Raw genomic sequence first — 23,829 nt, 5'->3', positions numbered from 1 at the left:
CAATGCATCAACTCCAGTCCTTCCAGCAGACTATGTAAAACCTGTATTGGGCTCTAATAGACATGTATTCAATCTCCAGTGGTAATGTGCTCTCACCCTGAATAAGTGCTGGGACCTTTGGTTCTATTGGTGCTAGTTGCTGAATTGAGTGTGCACCGGTCATCCCATCTCCTTACTTAGTTGAACTCTATAATAATCGCTCATTGTTTGAAACAACTTAAGAAAATGGTCCTAGAAGGATCTTGCTAACTACAAAAAAAAAGAGTTATTGATTGGGTTATCTTGCACTCACCCATATAGGATCTGTAGATCTCCTAGCAGCTGGCTCAGAGCAGCAGTGGCACAGGCCTGGGGGAGAGGTTGCTGGACCTGCTGCAGCTGGCGAGTAGCTTGGGGAAAGCAAGGAACTGAGGAGAAAATAGAGGGATTTCATCCGCTAATAGTCATTTCTTTATCGTGCCCCATTTACCACGGGGCATTCAATTAGCAGCGTGCAACAAAGGAGAGTGTGGAGATCGTTTTAATCTGACACCATATTCATAGATTCATAGAATCAGAGAATGATATAGCACAGAAGGAGGCCATTCGGCCCATCGTGCCTATGCCAGATTTTTGAAAGAGCTAGCCACAATTAGTCCCACTCCCCTGCTCTTTCCCGATAGCCCTGCAAATTTTTCCTTTTCAAGTATATACCCAATTCCCTTTTGAAAGTTACTATGGAATCTGCTTCTACGCCCATTTCAGGCAGTGCATTCCAGATATTGCCACCAAGCTTTATTGTGTTTTTTTTCCCCAAGTGACACACAGATAAAGATTACCAGGATTTGCAATATCCCATTCCTTTGTGAATAATCCAACGCACATCTTTGGTTTATAAATAAAAATGTAGGTATACCTGACCCCGATATCACTTCTTTGAATATGAGGAGGCAATGACTGCAGTGTCTGAGCTGCACTCTGTCAGGCTATTTCCTCCTTCATGTCCCTGAGGATTTCAGGTTGAGGCAAAGGTTCATTACTGAGTTAACAGCCACCCTTCCGCACTGTATAACTAATGCAGTAACTTGAGGCACTGTGACACTCTTAGAGGTTATAGTAAAGTCCAGTTATGTCTTGTGAATTGTACACTCATAAAAGTGAAGGATTAATGCTGGAGAGTGGAACAATTCCCATTTCAGGCAGCCAGTGTCAGCGTTCTCCCAGGTCAGGTTTAGCAAAGTTAGATGCAGAGTAAAGCTCCTCAACACTGTCCAAAAATGTGCCTCAGCACCAATCTCATAAGTTCACCCTTTATTATAAAAGTATGCCATTTTTCCACTTCCCACACCAACTGTCCTGTGGGCATTCTGAGTGAGATTGTCAATTTAGTGCAAATGAAATGGCAGTTTTGTGCAGTGGGTTTACAGCTATTAAGAACTAGATGAGCACGGCCCAAAGAGACTCCATTCTCTATTACTTTCCTCATTATTTTCTTAATGGCGGGAGACTAGGAACTGTGAAGGAGCAAAGAGATTTAGGTGTCCATGTACACAAGTCATTAAAAGCTAGTGCACAGGTACAAAAAGTAATCAAAAAGGCTAATGGAATGATGGCCTTTATCTCAAGGGGGCTGGAATATAAAGGGGAGGAAGTTACGCTTCAGTTGTACAGAGCCTTGGTCAGACCCTATCTGGAATATTGTGTTTAGTTTTGGGCACCCCACCTCAGGAAGGATGTATTGACCTTGGAGAGGGTACAGCGCAGATTCACCAGAATTATACTGGGACGTCAAGGATTGAATTATGATAACAGGTTTCATAAACTTGGCTGAGATTGATAAATTTTTGTGGGGTAAGTGTATCAAGGCATATGGAGCAAAGGTGAATACATTGAGTTGAGGTACAGATCAGCCATGATCTGATTGTAAAATAAAACAGAGGCTGAAAGACCTACTCCTGTTCCTACGTTCCAGTGTTAACAGATATCTATAGTGTCCCCACAGTATACGCAATCCAGAGAACAGACAGGTAGAAGCTATTATCACTCATCAATAACGCACCCCATAAAGGCCAAGTAAAGGCCTCCTCTCCCTCCAATCACTTACCTCTGTAGGCCTTGGTCTTTAGTTGGCCCTCTCCCTCCATTGGAAGAAATCAGGATCCTTACTGTCACTATTCTTGGCCTACCTGGTGGAAAGCACTTGGGCCTATACAGCTGGTACGAAGGAGCCCAATTTCAGGCCCTATATTGTGGCACTTCCTATACCTTATCAAGACTATTAAAACCCTTTATGTTGGGTTAAATGAATTCTGGACTGGACAGACACTGTTGCCTTGGGCTTCCCGATGACCCAGTTGGTAAATGCATCATGTGGGCATTGGATGATATCAGGATTTGGGCACATTGGTGATGCCTCCCATGGTGAAACAGCCTGACAACACTCACTGTCTAGGCTCATACATGAAAAATTGCCCCTTGAGTGAGATTGTGAAGGATGCTGGAACCCAGCAAGGAATCAATGTCTTCAGATTTCAGAGAGGTGAGGAGAAAATTAGCAAGGAAAATATGTAAAAGCTCAAATATTTATGTATAGAATTATTAGGATACAGGACTCTCAAATGCATGTATAATTCACATTAACCTGAATTTGCAAGTGGACATTATGTTAAAAAGTGATGGTAGCTGTACAGGTTAACAGTACTAACATTTATTCTATAAAGGTTTTCTTTTCTCTCCCTCATGGGCTTCATTGTGAAACAGCTATTGTTGGTCATGGTGGGGCTCTTTCCTATTCTCTGGTAAATATGTGCAGTGCCTGCTAGCAAGGGGCTGTGCTTCATCTGAATATCCTTAAGATAATTGGCAAAAGAACCAGAGGGGAGATGAGAGGACATTTTTTTACGCAGCGAGTTGTTACGATCTGGAATGCACTGCCTGAAAGGGTAGTGGAAGCAGATTCAATAATAACTTTCAAAAGGGAATTGGATAGATACTTGATAAGGAAAAAATTGCAGGGCTATGGGGAAAGAGCAGCGGGAGTGGGACTATTTGGATTGCTCTTTCAAAAGAGCTGTCACAGGCACGATGGGCTGAATGGCCTTCTTCTGTGCTGTATGATTTTTATGAACTCCAACATCGTCACTTTTAACAAACAGTTTTCTCATGTTGGAGCAGAATTACAGGGTTTATCCTTAATGGTCATCCACCTCAGATAGTACCAAGAACATCAGGGGAGGAGATAATGCTCCATCTCCACCACGTCAGATAAAGATCAATTCTCAGCTTTTTAAAAAAACATGTCCTTTTTTGGTGTGGGCGGGTGCATATAAACAAAGACGTACTTTGTACTTTTTGGGGTTTAGAGGGTTAAATTCCAAGGACAGGTTACATAGTCTAGGCTTGCATTCCCTTGAGTATAGAAGATTAAGGGGTGATTTAATTGATATGTTTAAGAGTTAATTAAAGGAATTGATAGGGTAGGTAGAGAGAAACCATTTCTTCTGGTGGGAGGAGTCCAGAACAAAGGGACATAACCTTAAAATTAGAGCTGGGCATATCAGGGATGATGCCAGAATGCATTTCTTCACATAAAGGATAGTAGAAATCTGGAACTCTCTCCCCCAAAAAGCTGTTGAGACTGGAAATCAATAGAAAATGTCAAAACTGAAGTTGATAGATCTTTGTTAGGTAATGGTATTAAGCGAACCAAAATGGGCAGATGGAGTTAAGAAACAGATCATCCATGATCTAACTGAATGACGGAGCAGGTTCGAGGGGCTGAATGGCCTATTCCTGTTCCTATATTCCTACTCATGATAAATGTTCTGAATGTATGACAGAGTGATGTGAGGGGACAAAATCAGAGGGCATGCTGAGCTGAGTTACTCTCGGGTACCTCCCTCCCACCAGCTCCAGAGTGGAACACTGGCAAGGAGATCGGTACCCCCTCCCCCCATTTCTGCCAGCAATCAGTGTCAGACATGGGGCTGGAGACAGAAAAGAGAAGGAAATGATTTTAAGAATGGGATAGCAATAAGGCTAAATGGAACAGTTGGGTTAAACAATTAAGAACAGGCCTACAGGTGACATATATATCAGCCGGGAAAAACCTCGGAACTTCTCCCACTCCCAAGCCATAACTTCACCGGAAGCGGGAGCAACTCCTAGGAAATTCCCGGCCCATATATGTTTGTCGACCGTACATAAAACTGGCAAACCCCCTGATAAAATGGCTGCGTCCTTTTAAGTTGCTTATCAATCCTTACCTAAGTGCCAAAACTGGAAATCTAAAGGTGATCAGGGTTCACAAGATAGATAAGTAAAGCCATTTGACTTATCCCAAATCATTCAGTCAGGAGAGAAAATCTACAGCCTTGCCCCATCACAATATCTGACATCAACTATTTTTAAATGATTCCAAGGTTTCTGCCTCCATTACCCTCCAAGTCCATATGTTGATCATTCTTTGCATAAAGAAGGACTTTCTGACATCTTCCTTTCCAGGCTGAGTGGTCCAATTTCTCCAGTCTTTCCTCATAACTCAGGCCTCTGACATTAGGGATCGTTCACCTAGTTCTGCTCTGCATCACGCCCAGGGCTTGAATATCAGAATTGTTTTGATTCATAACAAATCTGGTAGCTCCTCAAAAGGTGTTGGTAGCCCAGTTGCATGTTTAAGTTAATTCAGTGTGGCTGCAAACTACAAGGCAGGTCCCAGAGGTGAAAGGACTGTCTCCTAATTCACTGCACTGGCTGGTAAAATTAATGGGAGATAAGGGATGTATCTGTAGATTACTGTAGCTGTGAATGGCCATTCAATCCAGTTATATAAGTAGGCCATTTACCCATCCAATGCAGATTACATTGGTACACCGAAAATAAACTATTGCCTGGTGTTTGAAATGACCAATATAGTTGCTGACACTCCAGTGTAGCGCTGAGGGAGTGCTGCATTGTTGGGAGTGCCGTCTTTCAGGTGTTCAGGTGCCTGTAAAAGATCCCATGGCACTATTTGAGGAAGAGAAGGGAGTTCTCCCAGTACACTGGCCAACATTCCTCGCTCAACCAATATCACCAAGAACAGATTAATTTATTTAATTTGCTGTTTGTGGGATCTTGCTGTGCACAAATTGGCTGCTGCATTCATCTACATAATAATAGAGACTACACATTGAAATGAATCCTAAGAATGTGATGGCTATTTCATAAATACAAGTTATTTTCTTTCTTTAGGTTAATGACATGAATTATCAGTTTAGAATCTCTTGTCATTCTTTTTTTCAAGCAGTATCAGTGTTGTTATAAATTCACTACTTTTAGCTCTTAGTTGACTCACCAGGGGGCATAAGATGCAGCAATGAAGAAGTAGATCACCATCCTGTCAAACATGTGGAAGCAGTGCTCTATTGTTCTGGATAAAGAAAAGAAAAATGTTGGGTAGAATTCCACTGGGTGCAGTGCAGAGGCACAAGTTTGCATAGTATTCTAATGAATTGATGTGCTTCACAAAGGATAAGTAGGACATCCTCACTCTAAATGTAATCTTAGCTCTAACATAGGATCATTGTAGTGTTTCAGATTAAAACTGTTGTAATCAGAACTATATCGCCCCACGCCCACAACAAAAATATGGAACAGGCTCTTTTGTTTTTAGGTATGGTAACCAGGCTATGACTTTTGAATTCAGTTAAACACACACACACACACACACACGCATACATACTCACACACAAATACACACAGACTCAGACACACCCATTCAAAGGCATTGGCCCTGATTTTAACTCCGGGCGGGTTTTGGGCGGCTGTGTAGCAAGGTGTGCTAGAAACTAACTTACCACTGCTCCAGAAATGAGGCCCAGGCTATTTTAACCCCTGAACCTCATTTAAGTCCCGCTGGTCAACTTCCCACCCATTCCAGGTGGCTGCACTTCAAAAGTATTTAATTGGCCGTAAAGCTCTTTGGGATACCCTGACATTGTGAAAATTGCTATATTATTGCAAAATTAAGGTATACCCATATACCTTAAAACAAATTCCTGTTAGTCAACAAAAGAATACAGATCCTAGGGAAATATTTATTGCATTTGTTATGTAAAACTAATTAAATATAAAAATATTTTACCAACAAGGAAATTTTAAAATGGCCTTTTTTTTTTAGAAAGTGACTATATCATTTTGATAAATGTTACTTATATATAAACAGAGGTCTGGCTTTCTGCTATCAGCACAGTGCAAATGTAAGACATCAGTGGCCCTATTTACATAAAAATCAATAACGTTGACTGCTTAGTCAGCTCAATTAAGTGTAGTCGTTATTCTAGCCTATTTCCATGTAGTTGATGGTTTATGCTTAGTATTTAATTGATCGATTGACAAGTGGTAGAATACCAATGAACAAAGAAACAGTGACTGACATTGGCCAGTAAAATGATTCATTCAGTGACTGGTCTCCATTTGTTGACACCATGGAGATGCAAACCATCATTTTTTCATTAATAAATCTGAACAACTAGTTATTTTTTGGTGAACTTATTCACTTGGTTTCTTCCCCATTTCCCATTGTGTCATGCACCAAACCTGCACTGGGGCAGCTCTCTGTCAATCCTGCCGCATGGCTCATTTGCCAGGAGGTGACTGGGAGGCTTAGACTCTACTGAACGCCTCCCACAGCAGTGCAAGTGATATTGGCAATTCTAGGAGTGTGGGAAGGAGCCTGCATTCCCCACACTCATGGCATAACCTCAGAGAAACACCCTCCCACCCCCTCTTTCCCATGTGCCACTGAGACATACTGTCAATTAGGCCTAGTTAGTGGGGAATATGAGGCAGCTTTGTGAAGGATTTCATCCTTTTGTCTGAAGTGAATCTCAACCTAGGTCTCAGAAGTGAAAGTGCAGTGTTCCAGTATACCATTCCACCAGTTGTCCACCTTAAAAAGGAGACCTTCAGCTCCTCAGTCTTTGTTGGGTTTGAACCAGCTGTTGGAGGAGTAAGAACATTGTTTCGCATAGTGCTATTCAGCATCCCCCATCCTCACTAACACCCCTAACATGATACCTTTCTGCTACGTGTTCTGTGACTGGTAACCTGAAGCACAGATACCATTATACACCGTGTGTCAGTGTTCAGATTGTGACAAAACCTCGCTTACCGCAAGTGGCTTTTCTTCCAGGAGATGGTGTGAAAGACGGTGGAGACAATGAAAAGGCCACACAGCCCAAACCCGTAGATCCATGCTGAGATCATCTCCCATTGATCGTCTGAAAGGCCATAGAGGATGGAACTACCAAGGATACTGGGAATGATCCAGAACTGAAAGCAAAACAGGTACAGTAAGGATATGTGAGGTCATTGGCATGGTGGCGCATGATCTCCCACTGCTGCACAAGTAAACAGTGCAATTTTGATGTAAGTAGTTAATTGTGTCCTCTATGTTCCAATTGTTTGCTATTTGTTCCTATCTTAGTTACTTTATGTTATTCATCTTTCCCTAACTGAAAATGCAAAGGTATGGTCTACTCACAGACCTCTGCCAATGTTGCTTTGCAACTGGTCTGTAGGAAGCCACTTGAGAGAATGGAACCCTGGGCGACTCACCCTCAAATTCTCCCGACCCCTCCTCCATTTCTGCATAAACACCTCACTATTGCATAACCCACCCATTCAGGGCCTGCCTGAGATCAGAAGCTCACTAGGTAAGGAATTGTTCCTGCCAATTTATATCCTCCAGTTCCAGGGCACACTGTGTTATTGTATCAACTCCACATGACGTTAGGCTAACCTACGGGTTCTAAAGCTTTATTGAGGTGACCATGTCGAATAATCGCACATTGAAAAGTCTCCTACGGCAACAAGAAGTTGTTGGCAGTCGAACAAAACCTGGGACCTCTTCTGTTCTTTTAGACCAGAATAGCTTGTAGGAACATAGGAATTGCTGGACGAGAAAAGACCAAGGTTCATCTAGCTCGCCAACTGCAAGTCGAATGATGCAACGATAATGGAGTTTTTGACTAATCATTGTCACAATCAATCACCATCATGGCTGAACTAGCAAACTGGTTCCCAGTAAATCCTGAAACCTGGTGTCATGTGGGCTCGATATTGCCAGGGCTGCGGGTTCGCGGCGGGGGGGGGGGCTATTGGGCGTGTGGGTAACGCGCTCGGTGAAATCAGTCTGCCCCGCGGGCGATCGCAGGCTAATTGGATCCACTTACCCGGTCTTCCGGGTTCCCCACTGCTGATCTGTGCGTCGGGCAGGCTGCGCATGCGCAGTAAGGTCTGTCAGCTGGAGGAGCTCTATTTAAAGGGGCAGTCCTCCACTGACAGATGCTGCAACAAATAGGAAAAATTACAGCATGGAGCAGCCCAGGGGGAAGGCTGCTCCCAGTTTAATGATGCCTCACTCCAGGTATCATTGGATGGGGTGAGGAGGAGGGGGAGGACAGAGATCTTCCCCCCGGCGGGAGGGAGGAAGCGGCCTGCCTCTGCCACCAAGAAGGCCTGGCTCGAGGTGGCAGAGGAGGTCACCTGCACCACCAACATATCACGCACCTGCATACAGTGCAGGAGGCGCTGCAATGACCTAAGTGGGTCAGCCAAAGTGAGTACACTTACTCATTCCCCTACACTCCGTCTGCCACATCACCGCCCCCACCCCACATCTCCTTCTGCACTGCCAACACTACTCTATCACATCACCCCTCATACCCACTCAAAGCTCATCCTCATCTTACCTGCACTTACTCACCTCGCCAGTACTCATCCCACCACTACCACTCAACCCAATCCTCATACAATCTCATGGCTCTATCTCATACTCACCCTCTCATGCATCTCTTTCACGGTCAGTCTCACTCAACCTGCCACTACCTGTGCTGCAGCCACAAGGCATGCATCACATATGTGCAGTAGGAAGCGTAAAGCAAACTTATTGTGAGCATGAAGGGGATGTACAAGGGTGTTTGAGGGTTTTTACTTATATTTAATTTCTGACCAACTCACATTACATATTATATTGGCACCACTACTGCCACGTCTTTGCGAATCTTGTCTGGTTTGTGCAATAATGCCCTTTCCTGAGGATCACTACGAAGACCCACAACTGATGCCACCCATTGTGTCACTGCAGAGTGGGTGTAGGTGTATTTGCAGGGCTCTTTTGTACAGACGACTGAGAGACGTCGGCGATGTCCCCGGTGGCACCCTGGAAGTATGCGGAGGAGAAGTTGTTGAGGGCAGTGGTGAGTTTGACAGCGACAGGTAAGAAGATGGTGCTTGGGCCAGCCGGGAGCAGCTCGGCATGAAGGAGGCTGCAGATGTCCACGACTACATGTCGAGTGACTCTGAGTCTCCGTGTGCACTGCTGCTCAGAGAGGTCCAGGAAGCTGAGCCTCAGTCTGTGGACCCTGTGGCGAGGGTAGTGCCCTCTGCGACGCATCTCTCTCTGCCTTTGCCCTCCCTCCTGCTGTGCAGGTGGATGTGTCACAGCACTGTGTTGTGGAGCTCCACGTGTCAGAGGTAGACGGCGTGGCCGGCGAGGCTGGTGATGCTGTTCGCCCTCCGAGGAGGTCATGACTGCAGCTACGGAGGCCCCCATCCGGAAGATGTACATCTGAGGGGGTCTGCAAGGTCGGTACATGTCTCTGGACCCTGGGGTAAGTGTGCAAGTTTGTGAATTTGATTGTCAGGAGGAGGGTGGTGGAGGCCAAACTTTGTCCAAAGTGACAGAGTGGCCTCCTGCAATGAGTGAGGGTCTCCCAGCCCTGACCTGTCAAATGGACCTTTGCAGCTGCCACAGGCTGATGGCTGCAACACGTCCATTTCAACTAGAAGTGTTTCCCCCAGTATGGGAAACAGTCCCAGTTGTTTCTAAAATCCCACCCCTCCTGACATATTCCCTTAATCAGGTCTGTTAATGACCTGAAATAGCTAGATAAATATTGTTAAGTGGCACCCCGCTGGCTTTAATTGCCTGCGGGAGTCCCACATGCGGGGGCTGCGCGCGCACATCAGTGCGTCTGTGGGGAACCCGGAAGTGGGCGGGTTGGAGCTGGGCTCCCGACCCGCTCCGGGATTCCCCGATTTTCGGAGCCCCCCACCAGGAACGCACACGATAGCGGGTGCTAAAATAGAGCATGGTGTCTAGTTGGCAGCTTTGCTGACGTAACATTGGCGTATTGGCCAGGAACAGCAGGCACGCCCGTGTCTACAGTCTCTAAGCTGCTTCATAATGCAAGTGTTTACAAGTCGGGCATCTCCGTACTGACTGGCTTGAAATCAATTTGGAGCAAATCAGCTCGATTCAGCCTATTACAATAAGTCCATGACATTCCCCGCAGCTTAAAGTACTGATTAAGGGAGGGGCACAGAAGCTAAGTTTAGAAAATGCATCATCTAATTTCTTCATTTTTAATTCAACTCTTTCTGATGGTGCAGGCTCAGTGCTCCAGGGTGAATAGATTTATTCCATTAGTGGCTCAACCTAATGAACAATAAGTTTCTGTTGCGGTATAGCAAAAGTACTTTCTTCAAGGAAAACTCCAACCTCCAAACTATGTAACATAAGAACATAAGAAATAGGAGCAGGAGTAGGCCAATCAGCCCCTCGAGCCTGCTCCGCCATTCAATAAGATCATGGCTGATCTGATCCTAACCTCAAATCTAAATTCATGTCCAATTTCCTGCCCGCTCCCCGTAACCCCTAATTCCCTTTACTTCTAGGAAACTGTCTATTTCTGTTTTAAATTTATTTAATGATGTAGCTTCCACAGCTTCCTGGGGCAGCAAATTCCACAGACCTACCACCCTCTGAGTGAAGAAGTTTCTCCTCATCTCAGTTTTGAAAGAGCAGCCCCTTATTCTAAGATTAAGCCCCCTAGTTCTAGTTTCACCCATCCTTGGGAACATCCTTACCGCATCCACCCGATCAAGCCCCTTCACAATCTTATATGTTTCAATAAGATCGCCTCTCATTCTTCTGAACTCCAATGAGTAGAGTCCCAATCTACTCAACCTCTCCTCATATGTCCGCCCCCTCATCCCCGGGATTAACCGAGTGAACCTTCTTTGTACTGCCTCGAGAGCAAGTATGTCTTTTCTTAAGTATGGAGACCAAAACTGTATGCAGTATTCCAGGTGCGGTCTCACCAATACCTTATATAACTGCAGCAATACCTCCCTGTTTTTATATTCTATCCCCCTAGCAATAAAAGCCAACATTCCGTTGGCCTTCTTGATCACCTGCTGCACCTGCATACTAACTTTTTGATTTTCTTGCACTAGGACCCCCAGATCCCTTTGTACTGCAGTACTTTCCAGTTTCTCGCCATTAAGATAATAACTTGCTCTCTGATTTTTCCTGCCAAAGTGCATAACCTCACATTTTCCAATATTGTATTGCATCTGCCAAATCTCCGCCCACTCACCCAGCCTGTCTATATCCATTTGTAGGTTTTTTATGTCCTCCTCACTCTCTACTTTCCCTCCCATCTTTGTATCATCTGCAAACCTTGATATGTTACACTCGGTCCCCTCCTCCAAATTGTTAATATAGATTGTAAAGAGTTGGGGACCCAGCACCGACCCCTGTGGAACACCACTGGCTACTGGTTGCCAGTCCAAGAATGAACCATTTATCCCAACTCTCTGCTTCCTGTTAGATAACCAATCCTCCACCCATGCCAAAATATTACCCCCAATCCAGTGATTCTTTATCTTGAGCAATAATCTTTTATGTGGCACCTTGTCGAATGCCTTCTAGAAGTCTAAATACACTACGTCCACTGGTTCCCCTTTATCCACCTTGTACGTTATGTCCTCAAAGAACTCAAGCAAATTTGTCAGACATGGCTTCCCCTTCATAAAGCCATGCTGACTTTGTCCTATTAAATTATGTTTATCCAAATGTTCCACTACTGTCTCCTTAATAATAGATTCCAAAATTTTACCCACCACAGATGTTAGGCTAACTGGTCTATGATTTCCAGCCTTCTGCCTACTACCCTTTTTAAATAAGGGTGTTACATTAGCAGTTTTCCAATCTGCCGGGACCTTTGCCGAGTCCAGAGAATTTTGGAAAATTATTACCAAAGCATCCACAATCCCTACTGCCACTTCCCTCAAGATGCAAGCCATCAGGTCCAGGGGATTTATCCACCTTGAGTCCCATTAATTTACTGAGTACCAATTCCTTAGTGATTTTAATCATATTTAGCTCCTCCCCCCCCCCAGAGCCCCCTTTTTGTCCAGTGTTGGGATATTCTTAGTGTCCTCTACCGTAAAGACTGAAACAAAATATTTGTTCAGCATTTTTGCCATCTCCATGTTTCCCACCATTAATTTCGCTGTCTCATCCCCTAAGGGACCTACGTTTACCTTAGCCACCCTTTTTCTTTTTATATAACCGTAGAAACTCTTGCTATCTGTTTTTATATTTTTTGCTAATTTATTTTCATAATCTATCTTCCCTTTCTTAATCAATCCTTTAGTTACTTTTTGCTGTCTTTTGAAGACTTCCCAATCTTCTATCCTCCCACTAAGTTTGGCTACCATATATGTCCTTGTTTTTAGTCAGATACTATCCTTAATTTCTTTACTTAGCCACGGATGGCTGTCATTTCTTTTACACCCTTTTTTCCTCAGTGGAATATATTCTTTTTGAAAGTTGTAAAATAACTCCTTAAATGAACACCACTGCTCATGTACCGTCTTACCCCTTAATCTATTTTCCCAGTCCACTTTAATCAATTCCGCTCTCATACCATCATAGTCTCCTTTATTCAAGCTCAGTCCGCTTGTTTGAGAACCAACCTTCTCACCCTCTAATTGGATATGAAATGTAACCATGTTATGGTCACTCATTCCAAGGGGATCCTTAACTAGGACATTAATTAATTAATCCTGGCTCATTACACAGGACCAGGTCCAAGGTTGCTTGCCTCCTTGTAGGATCAGTTACATACTGCTCAAGAAATCCATCCCTAATACACTCAATAAACTCTTCCTCAAGGCTGCCCTGCCCAATTTGATTTGCCCAGTTAATATGATAGTTAAAATCCCCCATTATTATAGCTGTTCCCTTATTACATGCCCCGACTATTTCCTGATTAATACTTCTTCCAGCAGAGTTGCAACTATTAGGAGGCCTATATACTACACCCACTAGTGTTTTTTGCCCCTTATTATTCCTTATCTCTACCCAAACTGTTTCATTATCCAGATCCTTTGTCCCAATATCATTTCTCAGTATTACAGTGATTCCTTCCTTTATTAACATAGCCACCCCACCTCCCCTTCCTTCCTGCCTGTCCTTCCTGATTGTTAAATACCCTGGCATATTTAATTCCCAGTCGTTGTCACCCTGCAGCCATGTTTCTGTAATGGCCACAAGATCATACCCATACGTAGTTATTTGTGCCGTTAACTCATCCATTTTGTTACGAATGCTACGTGCATTCAGATAAAGAACTTTCAAATATGTTTTGTGACACTTAGTTCCTGCTTTTTCCTTTATTAACACTTTACCTTTTACTCCATACCTTCTGTCCCTTCCTGACACGCTTTCCTCTGTCTCCCTGCTCAGGTTCCCAACCCCCTGCCACAGCTTTGATGCTGGGTTAATCGCCTTACGCCTTCTAGTTTTTATTTTATCTGTCGTGCCTAAAGTACACTTTCTTTCCGCTGCTCTACGCTTTTCCCTTTCACTTGTTCTTGAACAACTGTTTGTACTATTTGTATTGTAGATTTCCCCTGGGTCTTCCCCTCTCTTGCTGCTCTCAACTTTATTCTCTTCTGACTCCCCGCTCAGGTTCCCATCCCCCTGCCACTCTAGTTTAAACCTTCCCCAACAGCACTAGCAAACACCCTCGCAAGGACATTGGTCCCGGTCCTGCTCGGGTGTAACCCGTCACGCTCGTACAGGTCCCACCTTCCCCAGAACCGGTCCCAATGTCCCAGGAATCTAAATCCCTCCCTCCTACACCATCCCTGCAGCCATGCATTCATCTGGTCTATTCTCCTGTTCCTATACTCACTAGCACGTGGCACTGGTAGTAATCCTGAGATCACTACCTTTGAAGTCCTGCTTTTTAATTTATCTCCTAACTCCTTAAATTCACCTTGCAGGACTTCATCTCTTTTTTTACCTATGTCGTTGGTACCAATATGGACCATGACTACTGGCTGTTCACCCTTCCCCTCCAGAATGCCCTGCAGCCGCTCCGTGACATCCTTGACCCTAGCACCAGGGAGGCAACATACCATCCTGGAGTCACGTTTGCGGCCGCAGAAACGCCTATCTGTTCCCCTTACAATTGAATCCCCTATCACTATGGCCCTGCCACTCTTCTTCCTCCCCTCCTGTGCCTCGAACCTGGCTCTTGCTGCTTTCCCCTGATAAGCCATCTCCCCCAACAGTATCCAAAGCAGAATATCTGTTTGAGAGGGAGATGGCCCCAGGGGACTCCTGCTCTACCTGCCTAGTCCTTTTACTCTGCCTGGCGGTCACCCATTTCCTTTCTGCTGTTGATTTAATGCATTCTGAAACTCCCAGGAACTTGTTCAATTTTATAATTTCATCTGCACAAGAAAAAATAATTTCAAAATTTGTGAGTTAAGTTGCAACCAAGCTATGAAGGGAATATTTAATGTGTGAAAACAAAGCCTAAATCTTCTTTTAAAATGACAGATGTCTTAGGAGAATTTTTTTTGCATATTTGTTACTACAGGAATTGACTTCTTTCGACGGATTTAGCATTCTACATTTCATATAAACACATTCAACACATTCAAATTACAGACATTTCACACAGAGGATAGTTCTTGGAAATCTGTGTGAAAATATTTTTATATCCAGAAATGACAAATTTGCATAACTCATGAACAACAGAGTGATACTGGCTTCAGTTTTTTAAACTTGTAAATATTAATTGTGAATGCTTTTCATCATGGGGACTGAGGAGTAAACCATTCAGTAATGTCAATCCCTCATTATCACACAAGTGTGAAATAATAGCAGGATAAAACATGTAAGAGTATGTGACACACTGTTTAACATGCAGATTGGAATGTGTTATACATGCAATATCATGCAGACTAGAATGCGTTACCTGTGAGATAACATGTAGGCTGGAATGCATTACATGTGAGATAACATGTAGGCTGGAATGCGTTACATGTGAGATAACATGTAGGCTGGAATGCATTATATGTGAGATAACATGTAGGCTGGAATGCGTTACATGTGAGATAACATGCAGGCTGGAATGCGTTACATGTGAGATAACATGTAGGCTGGAATGCGTTACATGTGAGATAACATGTAGGCTGGAATGCGTTACATGTGAGATAACATGCAGGCTGGAATGCATTACCTGTGAGATAACATGCAGGCTGGAATGCGTTACATGTGAGATAACATGCAGGCTGGAATGCATTACCTGTGAGATAACATGTAGGCTGGAATGCATTACATGTGAGATAACATGCAGGCTGGAATGCGTTACATGTGAGATAACATGTAGGCTGGAATGCGTTACATGCGAGATAACATGTAGGCTGGAATGCATTACATGCGAGATAACATGTAGGCTGGAATGCGTTACATGTGAGATAACATGCAGGCTGGAATGCATTACCTGTGAGATAACATGCAGGCTGGAATGCATTACCTGTGAGATAACATGTAGGCTGGAATGCGTTACATGTGAGATAACATGTAGGCTGGAATGCGTTACATGTGAGATAACATGTAGGCTGGAATGCGTTACATGCAAGATAACATGTAGGCTGGAATGCGTTACATGCAAGATAACATGCAGGCTGGAATGCGTTACATGTGAGATAACATGTAGGCTGGAATGTGTTACATGTGAGATAACATGTAGGCTGGAATGCATTATATGTGAGATAACATGTAGGCTGGAATGCGTTACATGTGAGATAACATGCAGGCTGGAATGCATTACCTGTGAGATAACATGCAGGCTGGAATGCATTACCTGTGAGATAACATGCAGGCTGGAATGCATTACATGTGAGATAACATGTAGGCTGGAATGTGTTACATGTGAGATAACATGCAGACTGGAATGTGTTACATGTGAGATAACAGGCTGGGATATTGGATGTGTAGAGCTGTGCCGCTTTGGAGTGGTTATGGGGTGCGAGACTACAACTCGTGCTGTAAAACAACCAATCACTTATGTGTGACAGAGGTCTGAAATAACCTTTCCTTCAATTTATCCTCCCTTTTTTTTGGAAAGTACCGCTCTCTCCCTCTCAGGCAGTTAGGGTGAGATCGCAACGTGGATATTTGTTACAGGAATCCCCCTGCTAGTAATCCAAATACCAACTTATCTTTCTGAGGAAAACGACGCATTCAAAGTGTTTGGTTCATTTTACACATTTCGTCTAAAGTTACTGTCAAATTCAATGCATAATTCATTGCCATTTTCATGCCACTATTTGTGATCTGTAAACCTGTGGTGGGAGTGAGTTTTACACTGTCACCACTTGCGAATTTTAACGACTGATAAAACGTGTTTTTAAAAATACACTAAAACTGTTATATCTAACTATTGAAACATATTTTCCCTTAATCTCTGGTCATTTAGAATGTTACGTTTGTTTAAACATTTTTGCAAACTTGTCAGAAATTCTGAGTAATTCTCATGATCTGTTCTTTTTGGTGTTGGATAATGAGTTTAAATTAAACACCAGTTTTAATGAGGTCAGAGGATTACCCACTATACATTCAGTTATACTATACCTGTCTGAAATAAGAGATGGGTTCTAAGGTAGCTGTCACAAAAGTATCTAACTGCCAAGCTGCTCCTAGCACCGACTATTGCATGAGTTCTACAGTCATGAATACAATCAAATCATTCGGGTTAAAGTCAGCTATGAACTGGATTCCCATACTTGGATTTGGACTGCAAGCTAATTTTTCTTTGTTATCAAACGTAACAACAGGAAAGTGGAGTTTTGAAGTATGGGGCAGGTTGGCATCTATTCCAATCGAAATGTGTTCAGGCACAAAAGAAAGTCGTCCTAACTGAGGGTTTCTTCTCCTTCCTCTAGTAGGAGAAATATTACCCCCCCCTCCCCCCCACCATTGCTTTATATCATGTGGTCATTCAGACATTGTCTCTCTCATCCCCAACACATGGCTTAACAAAAGTATGCCCTACCCCAATATGATAGAGACAAAGACTTGCATTTATAAAGCGCCTTTCATGACCAAAGCGCTTCACAGCCAATGAAGTACTTTTTGAAGTGTAGTCACTGTTGTCATGTAAGAAATGTGGCAGCCAGCAAGGTCCCACAAACAGCAATGTGATAATGACCAGATAATCTGTTTTAGTGATGTTGGTTGAGGGATCAATATTGGTCCAGGACAGCAAGAGAACTCCTCTGCTCTTCTTCAAAATAGTGCCATGGGATCTTTTACGTCCACCTGAGACAGCGGACGGGGCCTCGGCTTAACGTTACATCCGAAAGATGGCACCTCCGACAGTGCAGCACTCCCTCAGTATTGCATTGAAGTGTCAGCCTGGATTATGTGCTCAAGTCTCTGGAGTGGGGTTTAAACCCACAACCTTCTGACTCGGAGGCGAGAGTGCTGCCCACTGAGCCACGGCTGACACCTTTATTTGTTTTGCTGTGCATTAGCTTCTGAGGATTGATTTTCCCCAGCTGTTTCTCAAATCATACATATTTTATCTTCTGCTCTCTGCTTGGGTGTTCCCAAGTCAATTATCATTATGCATTATGGATGGGTGGCTTGCTTCTCACCTATACCAATATATCGCCTGAGCTGGCTACACAAAAGGAGATGAAAATCAGTCCGAGCTGATTCATGCTTCCAATTCCTGTCTCTGTAGATAAGGACCTGCAATTTTACTGAAACCCAAATTTAGTTAAAACTCGCTGTCTCCCTTTAAAGAGGCATGGCTGAGATTAAGAACTCAACACTAAATAAACCCGCTCCACCGCCTTAACTTTGGCGGAAGTTTTTCCCTACAGGCAGCAAGCCCGTTTATCTGGGAAAAGGGGTTTCCGTCGGACTTCCACCAAGCAGTGGAGCGGGAGAAGCCCAAAGGAAATTAACTCCCTTAGTCGACTGAGAGCACAAGCGCAAATTTAATAATCCTCAAACAAGATTTAAGATTGGAAAGAATTTTTTTTCACACAGTGTAGCGGGTGCGTGAGAGATGTGTTGGTGTTTCAATTTACCCCTTTTTCTTAAAGAAGAACTGGTTGCAGATCGAGATAGGAACAGGGTGCAAGACTGACAGATGGTGGGGGGCGGGGGGGGGGGGCTCAATGTAACTCCCGGGCAAGAACGTGGCAAAGTGAGTGGTGATTTTAACGGCCGGGCTCGTTAGCATGCCGCTCGCCGACCTCCTGATTAGGATTGCCAACTCTGGCTGGATGTATTCCTGGAGGTTTCATCACATGACCTCCTCCCTCCAGCTGCCCCGTCCCCATGCTCCCCCCCGACATTAGTCGCCCAACATGTCCATTCTCATCGCCTTCCCATGCCAACTGGAAAGCGAATTGGCTCTTCGTTACCCGATTAGATGATTCTTGACTGTCAGCCTTTTCTTTCTCAACTCCAACATTTTTACAACTAATAAACAAAAGTGTAGAAAGAAAATGATTCTTTTTAATGCCCCTATGATTTTTCTCCTGGGTTTGCTCCCAGCAGTGTCCTGGAGATTAATCTTCAATTCCTGGAGACTCCAGGACAATCCTGGAGAGTTGGCAACCCTACTGCTGACCAAAACGGCCAAAAAGTCATTGGGAAATGGCTGCCTGGGCGTTAAAAGCGGGCGGGCTCAGGCCTCCTCAGGAGGCACAATTCTTTAATTCTCTCTCCTTTCCTGCTGATATGTGGAACTTGACGAGTGGGTGACAGGTGGACCCAAACCCACAGCCACCACGCCAAAGCACATAAGAGTCCTACCATGGCACGTTGGAACTTTGAAAAGTTAAAGTCGCATTTCTCTGCCTGCCACCGTATTCCTTTTAGACTCATTAACACTTATCTCCATCACACAGCAGCAAAGTAAAACAGACCTTATTAACTATTCATAAACCTCCTTCAGGTTCTCACAGACTCTGTAAGTACCTCAGTCAGCAACTTAACTCATTCTTGATACATAGACAATATAGTATTACAAAAATACATTTCTAACACGGTCAGTGCAGCCCACTGTGGACAGGTAGTACAACAGTGCTAGGTGCCTGCACACATCGTGTGCGCCAAACTCATTAGGGCCATAAAAGATATTCAAATTAGGGGGCCACTCCTTTATGCAACTGGAGAACCTCAGCAGAGTTCCAGCCCATTTGAACCAGGTGCCGAAGGAGCAGCCCTATTAAAAAAAAAACATTTCTGCCTGGTCCTTTTGCCCCCTTCTCTCCCCCCACCCACTCCACTTTTTCCATCTCTCTCCCTTCCCACCACTACCTTCATCCCAACTCTGAAAACATGCTGGCGCTCCACGGGCAATCCAGCAGCACTCCAATGTGTACCGCCATCCAATATTAGCATGTCCAGGGCCTCGTGCGTGACCCGCCAGGGAGACCGGAAGATTATTGAAATGAGCCTGCCTGGCATTATTGGGCAAGGTCAGCTCAGGCGCACACAGCACCCAATGGGCAGTGATCCCAGTGTCGGAACACCTCCTCAGACCCAATGACATTCGTTCATTTGAAGGCTATTTAGTCACAGAAACAGTGCAGCCCAATATTTTTTGTGGTGCCTTGGTACAGAAGGAATCAGTAAACCTGGCTTAGGCTCTGTAAATATCATATTGATTACTCACTGCTCATTTTCCATCCATTCCCCTCTGATGGATAAATGCGCTAGGTTGTTAAACTTTCCTGTAAAGCACAAAGTTTCACTGTGATGGTAAAGGCTGCACTCGCTGAGCAACTCTTAAGCTATGTTTTGGTAGAGATTTTCCATTGTCCAGCATGAGTATCAAATCTGTTCAAAATAAAGAACTGGTTTAGACCTACCCAGTGTTTTATAAGGGATGAGCATTTGTTTCATATTTAGAGAATTGTACAGGGATTTAATTTTAGACGAAGGGCTGAGATCCTTGGCGAAGGAGATGGCCTATTCAGAAAAGGGTAGGGAAGAAGATGAGGCAAACTGAATAGAGGTTTGGTGAAGCCAAGCTTGGGTGTTAAAAGCCAGTCGATTTTAGAAAGAAGGGAAGTCTCAGGGAGGTAAGCTGTGGTTTTAAGGACCAGGAAAAGGATGAGTTGGAGCCGGAAATTGGTGCAAAGGATGTGGGACAAAAGAGCATTTAATTTCTTTGAAAGCTCCACCAGGCCTGATTAAAAATAAAAACTGACTCAAATGACACAGAAGAGGAAGGAGCTAAATTTATTTACCGATTTGTGAACAAAAGAGAAAATCACAGAACAGGAATAATTTCCCTTTCCCCCCACAACGGGCAATTTGTGACATCATTCCAACCATAACAATCTATGTAATGGTACAGAGCAGACAAGAGCGACATCACTATAATCCCAGTACTACTAATGGTCTGTTGTTTATTCTCTTCAGATCTATCTTGTTCTAACTTGACAAATATAATCCACCTGATTAATATTAAATCAGTTGATTTACTTTAGCGCTGGGTAGATTTTAAACAAAGCAGCTCTCTTGCTCATAAAGGTTAATAAATTATTCAGTGATAATTTTGCTCAGAATTCTAATGTATAAACAGCTGCCAGACGGGAGGTGGTGTAGTTCTAATGATAAATGTCTCCATTATCTTTTCAGTTTCACTGAGTACGGAATCGAACTGGGCTGTGTCTGACCACCATTGGATGGGGTGTGTTTGACTGTGTATCAATGTATGGAGTGTGTTTGACTGTGTATCATTGGATGGGGTGTGTTTGACTGTGTATCACTGGTTGGGGTGTGTTTGACTGTGTATCATTGGATGGGGTGTATATGACTGAGTATCATTGGATGGGATGGTTTTTTTTATTCGTTCATGGGACGTGGGCGTCACTGGCGAGGCCGGCATTTATTGCCTATCCCTAATTGCCCTTGAGAAGGTGGTGGTGAGCCACCTTCTTGAACCGCTACAGTCCGTGTAGTGAAGATTCTCCCACAGTGCTGTTAGGAAGGGAGTTCCAGGATTTTGACCCAGCGACGATGAAGGAACGGCGATATATTTCCAAGTGTGACTTGGAGGGGAACGTGCAGGTGGTGTTGTTCCCATGTGCCTGCTGCTCTTGTCCTTCCAGAGGTCGTGGGTTTGGGAGGTGCTGTCAAAGAAGCCTTGGCGAGTTGCTGCAGTGCATCCTGTGGATGGTACACACAGCAGCCACTGTGCGCCAGTGGTGAAGGGAGTGAATGTTTAGGGTGGTGGATGGGTTGCCAATCAAGCGGGCGGTTTTGTCCTGGATGGTGTCGAGCTTCTTGAGTGTTGTTGGAGCTGCACTCATCCAGGCAAGTGGAGAATATTCCATCACACTCCTGACTTGTGCCTTGTAGATGGTGGAAAGGCTTTGGGGAGTCAGGAGGTGAGTCACTCGCCGCAGAATACCCAGCCTCTGACCTGCTCTTGTAGCCACAGTATTTATATGGCTGGTCCGGTTAAGTTTCTGATCAATGGTGACCCCCAGGATGTTGATGGTGGGGGATTCGGCAATGGTAATGCCCTTGAATGTCATGGGGAGGTAGTTAGACTCTCTCTTGTTGGAGATGGTCATTGCCTGGCACTTGTCTGGCGCGAATGTTACTTGCCACTTATCAGCCCAAGCCTGGATGTTGTCCAGGTCTTGCTGCATGTGGGCACGGACTGCTTCATTATCTGAGGGGTTGCGAATGGAACTGAACACTGTGCAATCATCAGCGAACATTTCCGTTTCTGACCTTATGATGGAGGGAAGGTCATTGATGAAGCAGCTGAAGATGGTTGGGCCTAGGACACTGCCCTGAGGAACTCCTGCAGCAATGTCCTGGGGCTGAGATGATTGGCCTCCAACAACCACTAACATCTTCCTTTGTGCTAGGTATGACTCCAGCCACTGGAGAGTTTTCCCCCTGATCCCCATTGACTTCAATTTTACTAAGGCTCCTTGGTGCCACACTCGGTCAAATGCTGCCTTGATGTCAAGGGCAGTCACTCTCACCTCACCTCTGGAATTCAGCTCTTTTGTCCATGATTGGACTAAGGCTGTAATGAACTCTGGAGCTGAGTGGTCCTGGCGGAACCCAAACTGAGCATCGGTGAGCAGATTATTGGTGAGTAAGTGCCGCTTGATAGCACTGTCGACGACACCTGTGTGTATGACTGTGTATCATTGGATGGGGTGTGTTTGACTGTGTATCACTAGTTGGGGTGTGTTTGACTGTGTATCATTGGGTGGGGTGTGTTTGACTTTGTATCATTGGGTGGGATGTGTTTGACTGTGTATCATTGGGTGGGATGTGTTTGACTGTGTATCATTGGGTGGGGTGTGTTTGACTGTGTATCATTGGGTGGGATGTGTTTGACTGTGTATCATTGGGTGGGGTGTGTTTGACTGTGTATCATTGGGTGGGATGTGTTTGACTGTGTATCATTGGGTGGGGTGTGTTTGACTTTGTATCATTGGGTGGGGTGTGTTTGACTGTGTATCATTGGGTGGGATGTGTTTGACTGTGTATCATTGGGTGGGGTGTGTTTGACTGTGTATCATTGGGTGGGATGTGTTTGACTGTGTATCACTAGTTGGGGTGTGTTTGACTGTGTATCATTGGGTGGGGTGTGTATGACTGTGTATCATTGGGTGGGGTGTGTTTGATGGTGTATCATTGGGTGGAGTGTGTTTGACTGTGTATCATTGGATGGGGTGTGTTTGATTGTGTATTATTGGATGGGATGTGTTTGACTGTGTATCACTGGATGGGGTGTGTATGACTGTGTATCATTGGATGGGATGTGTTTGACTGTGTATCATTGGGTGGAGTGTGTATGACTGTGTTTCATTGGGTGGAGTGTAAATGACTGTGTTTCATTGGGTGGAGTGTGTATGACTGTGTTTCATTGGGTGGAGTGTAAATGACTGTGTTTCATTGGGTGGAGTGTGTATGACTGTGTTTCATTGGGTGGAGTGTAAATGACTGTGTTTCATTGGGTGGAGTGTGTATGACTGTGTTTCATTGGGTGGAGTGTGTATGACTGTGTTTCATTGGGTGGAGTGTGTATGACTGTGTTTCATTGGGTGGAGTGTGTATGACTGTGTATCATTGGGTGGGGTGTGTATGACTGTGTTTCATTGGGTGGGGTGTGTATGACTGTGTTTCATTGGGTGGAGTGTGTCTATCAGTACCGGGGTATTAGTAAGTGTAATTCTGCCCATCTCACTCATCGCTAGTGACTGTCACTGGGTTTCTTTTCGTGAAAAATTATAATCCCTTTTCTGTGCGCCCCATGGTACAAAAAATATACATCCCAGCTTCAATTCATTTCAATGAGTTTGTAATCTATCTCACTTTTTCTCTAACTATTCTTCACTGCTAATAGTTTTAGTGTCTATGCAGTAGGGTTGCCAACTCTGCCAACAGAGAGTAGGGGTTAAGGGTAGCTACTCAGGCTGGCAAAATATGGGAAGTGGTGTTCTACAGGGATTGGTGCTGGGACCACTGTGGTTCACAATTCATATTAACGATTTCGACTCGGGAATCGGAAGTACAATTTCAAATTTTGCGGACGACACCAAATTGGGGGGTGTAGTTAATACAAAGGAAAAATGTGTCAAAATGCAAGAGGACATTGATAAACTTGCAGAATGGGCGTGTAATTGGAAAATGAATTTCAATATAGATAAGTG

General features: G+C 44.2%; 1 protein-coding gene across 1 annotated transcript in view; it reads right to left on the bottom strand.

Moving 5' to 3' along the window:
• mmd2a (monocyte to macrophage differentiation-associated 2a) overlaps positions 1 to 23,829 on the bottom strand; it is an 87,301-nt gene that overhangs the window by 18,203 nt on the left and 45,269 nt on the right. Inside the window, exons 4-5 of the mRNA XM_068003665.1 lie at positions 7,133 to 7,293; positions 5,315 to 5,389 (exon numbers count right to left, since the gene is read on the bottom strand). Of these exons, the coding sequence (XP_067859766.1) occupies positions 5,315 to 5,389; positions 7,133 to 7,293 (236 nt within the window). The remainder of the gene's footprint in view (positions 1 to 5,314; positions 5,390 to 7,132; positions 7,294 to 23,829) is intronic.

The sequence above is a fragment of the Heptranchias perlo genome, chromosome 22 (genome assembly GCF_035084215.1).
Source record: "Heptranchias perlo isolate sHepPer1 chromosome 22, sHepPer1.hap1, whole genome shotgun sequence".
NCBI lineage: Eukaryota > Metazoa > Chordata > Chondrichthyes > Hexanchiformes > Hexanchidae > Heptranchias > Heptranchias perlo.
Note: the sequence above shows the minus strand (reverse complement) of the source record. Positions and strands in the feature narration are given on the sequence as shown.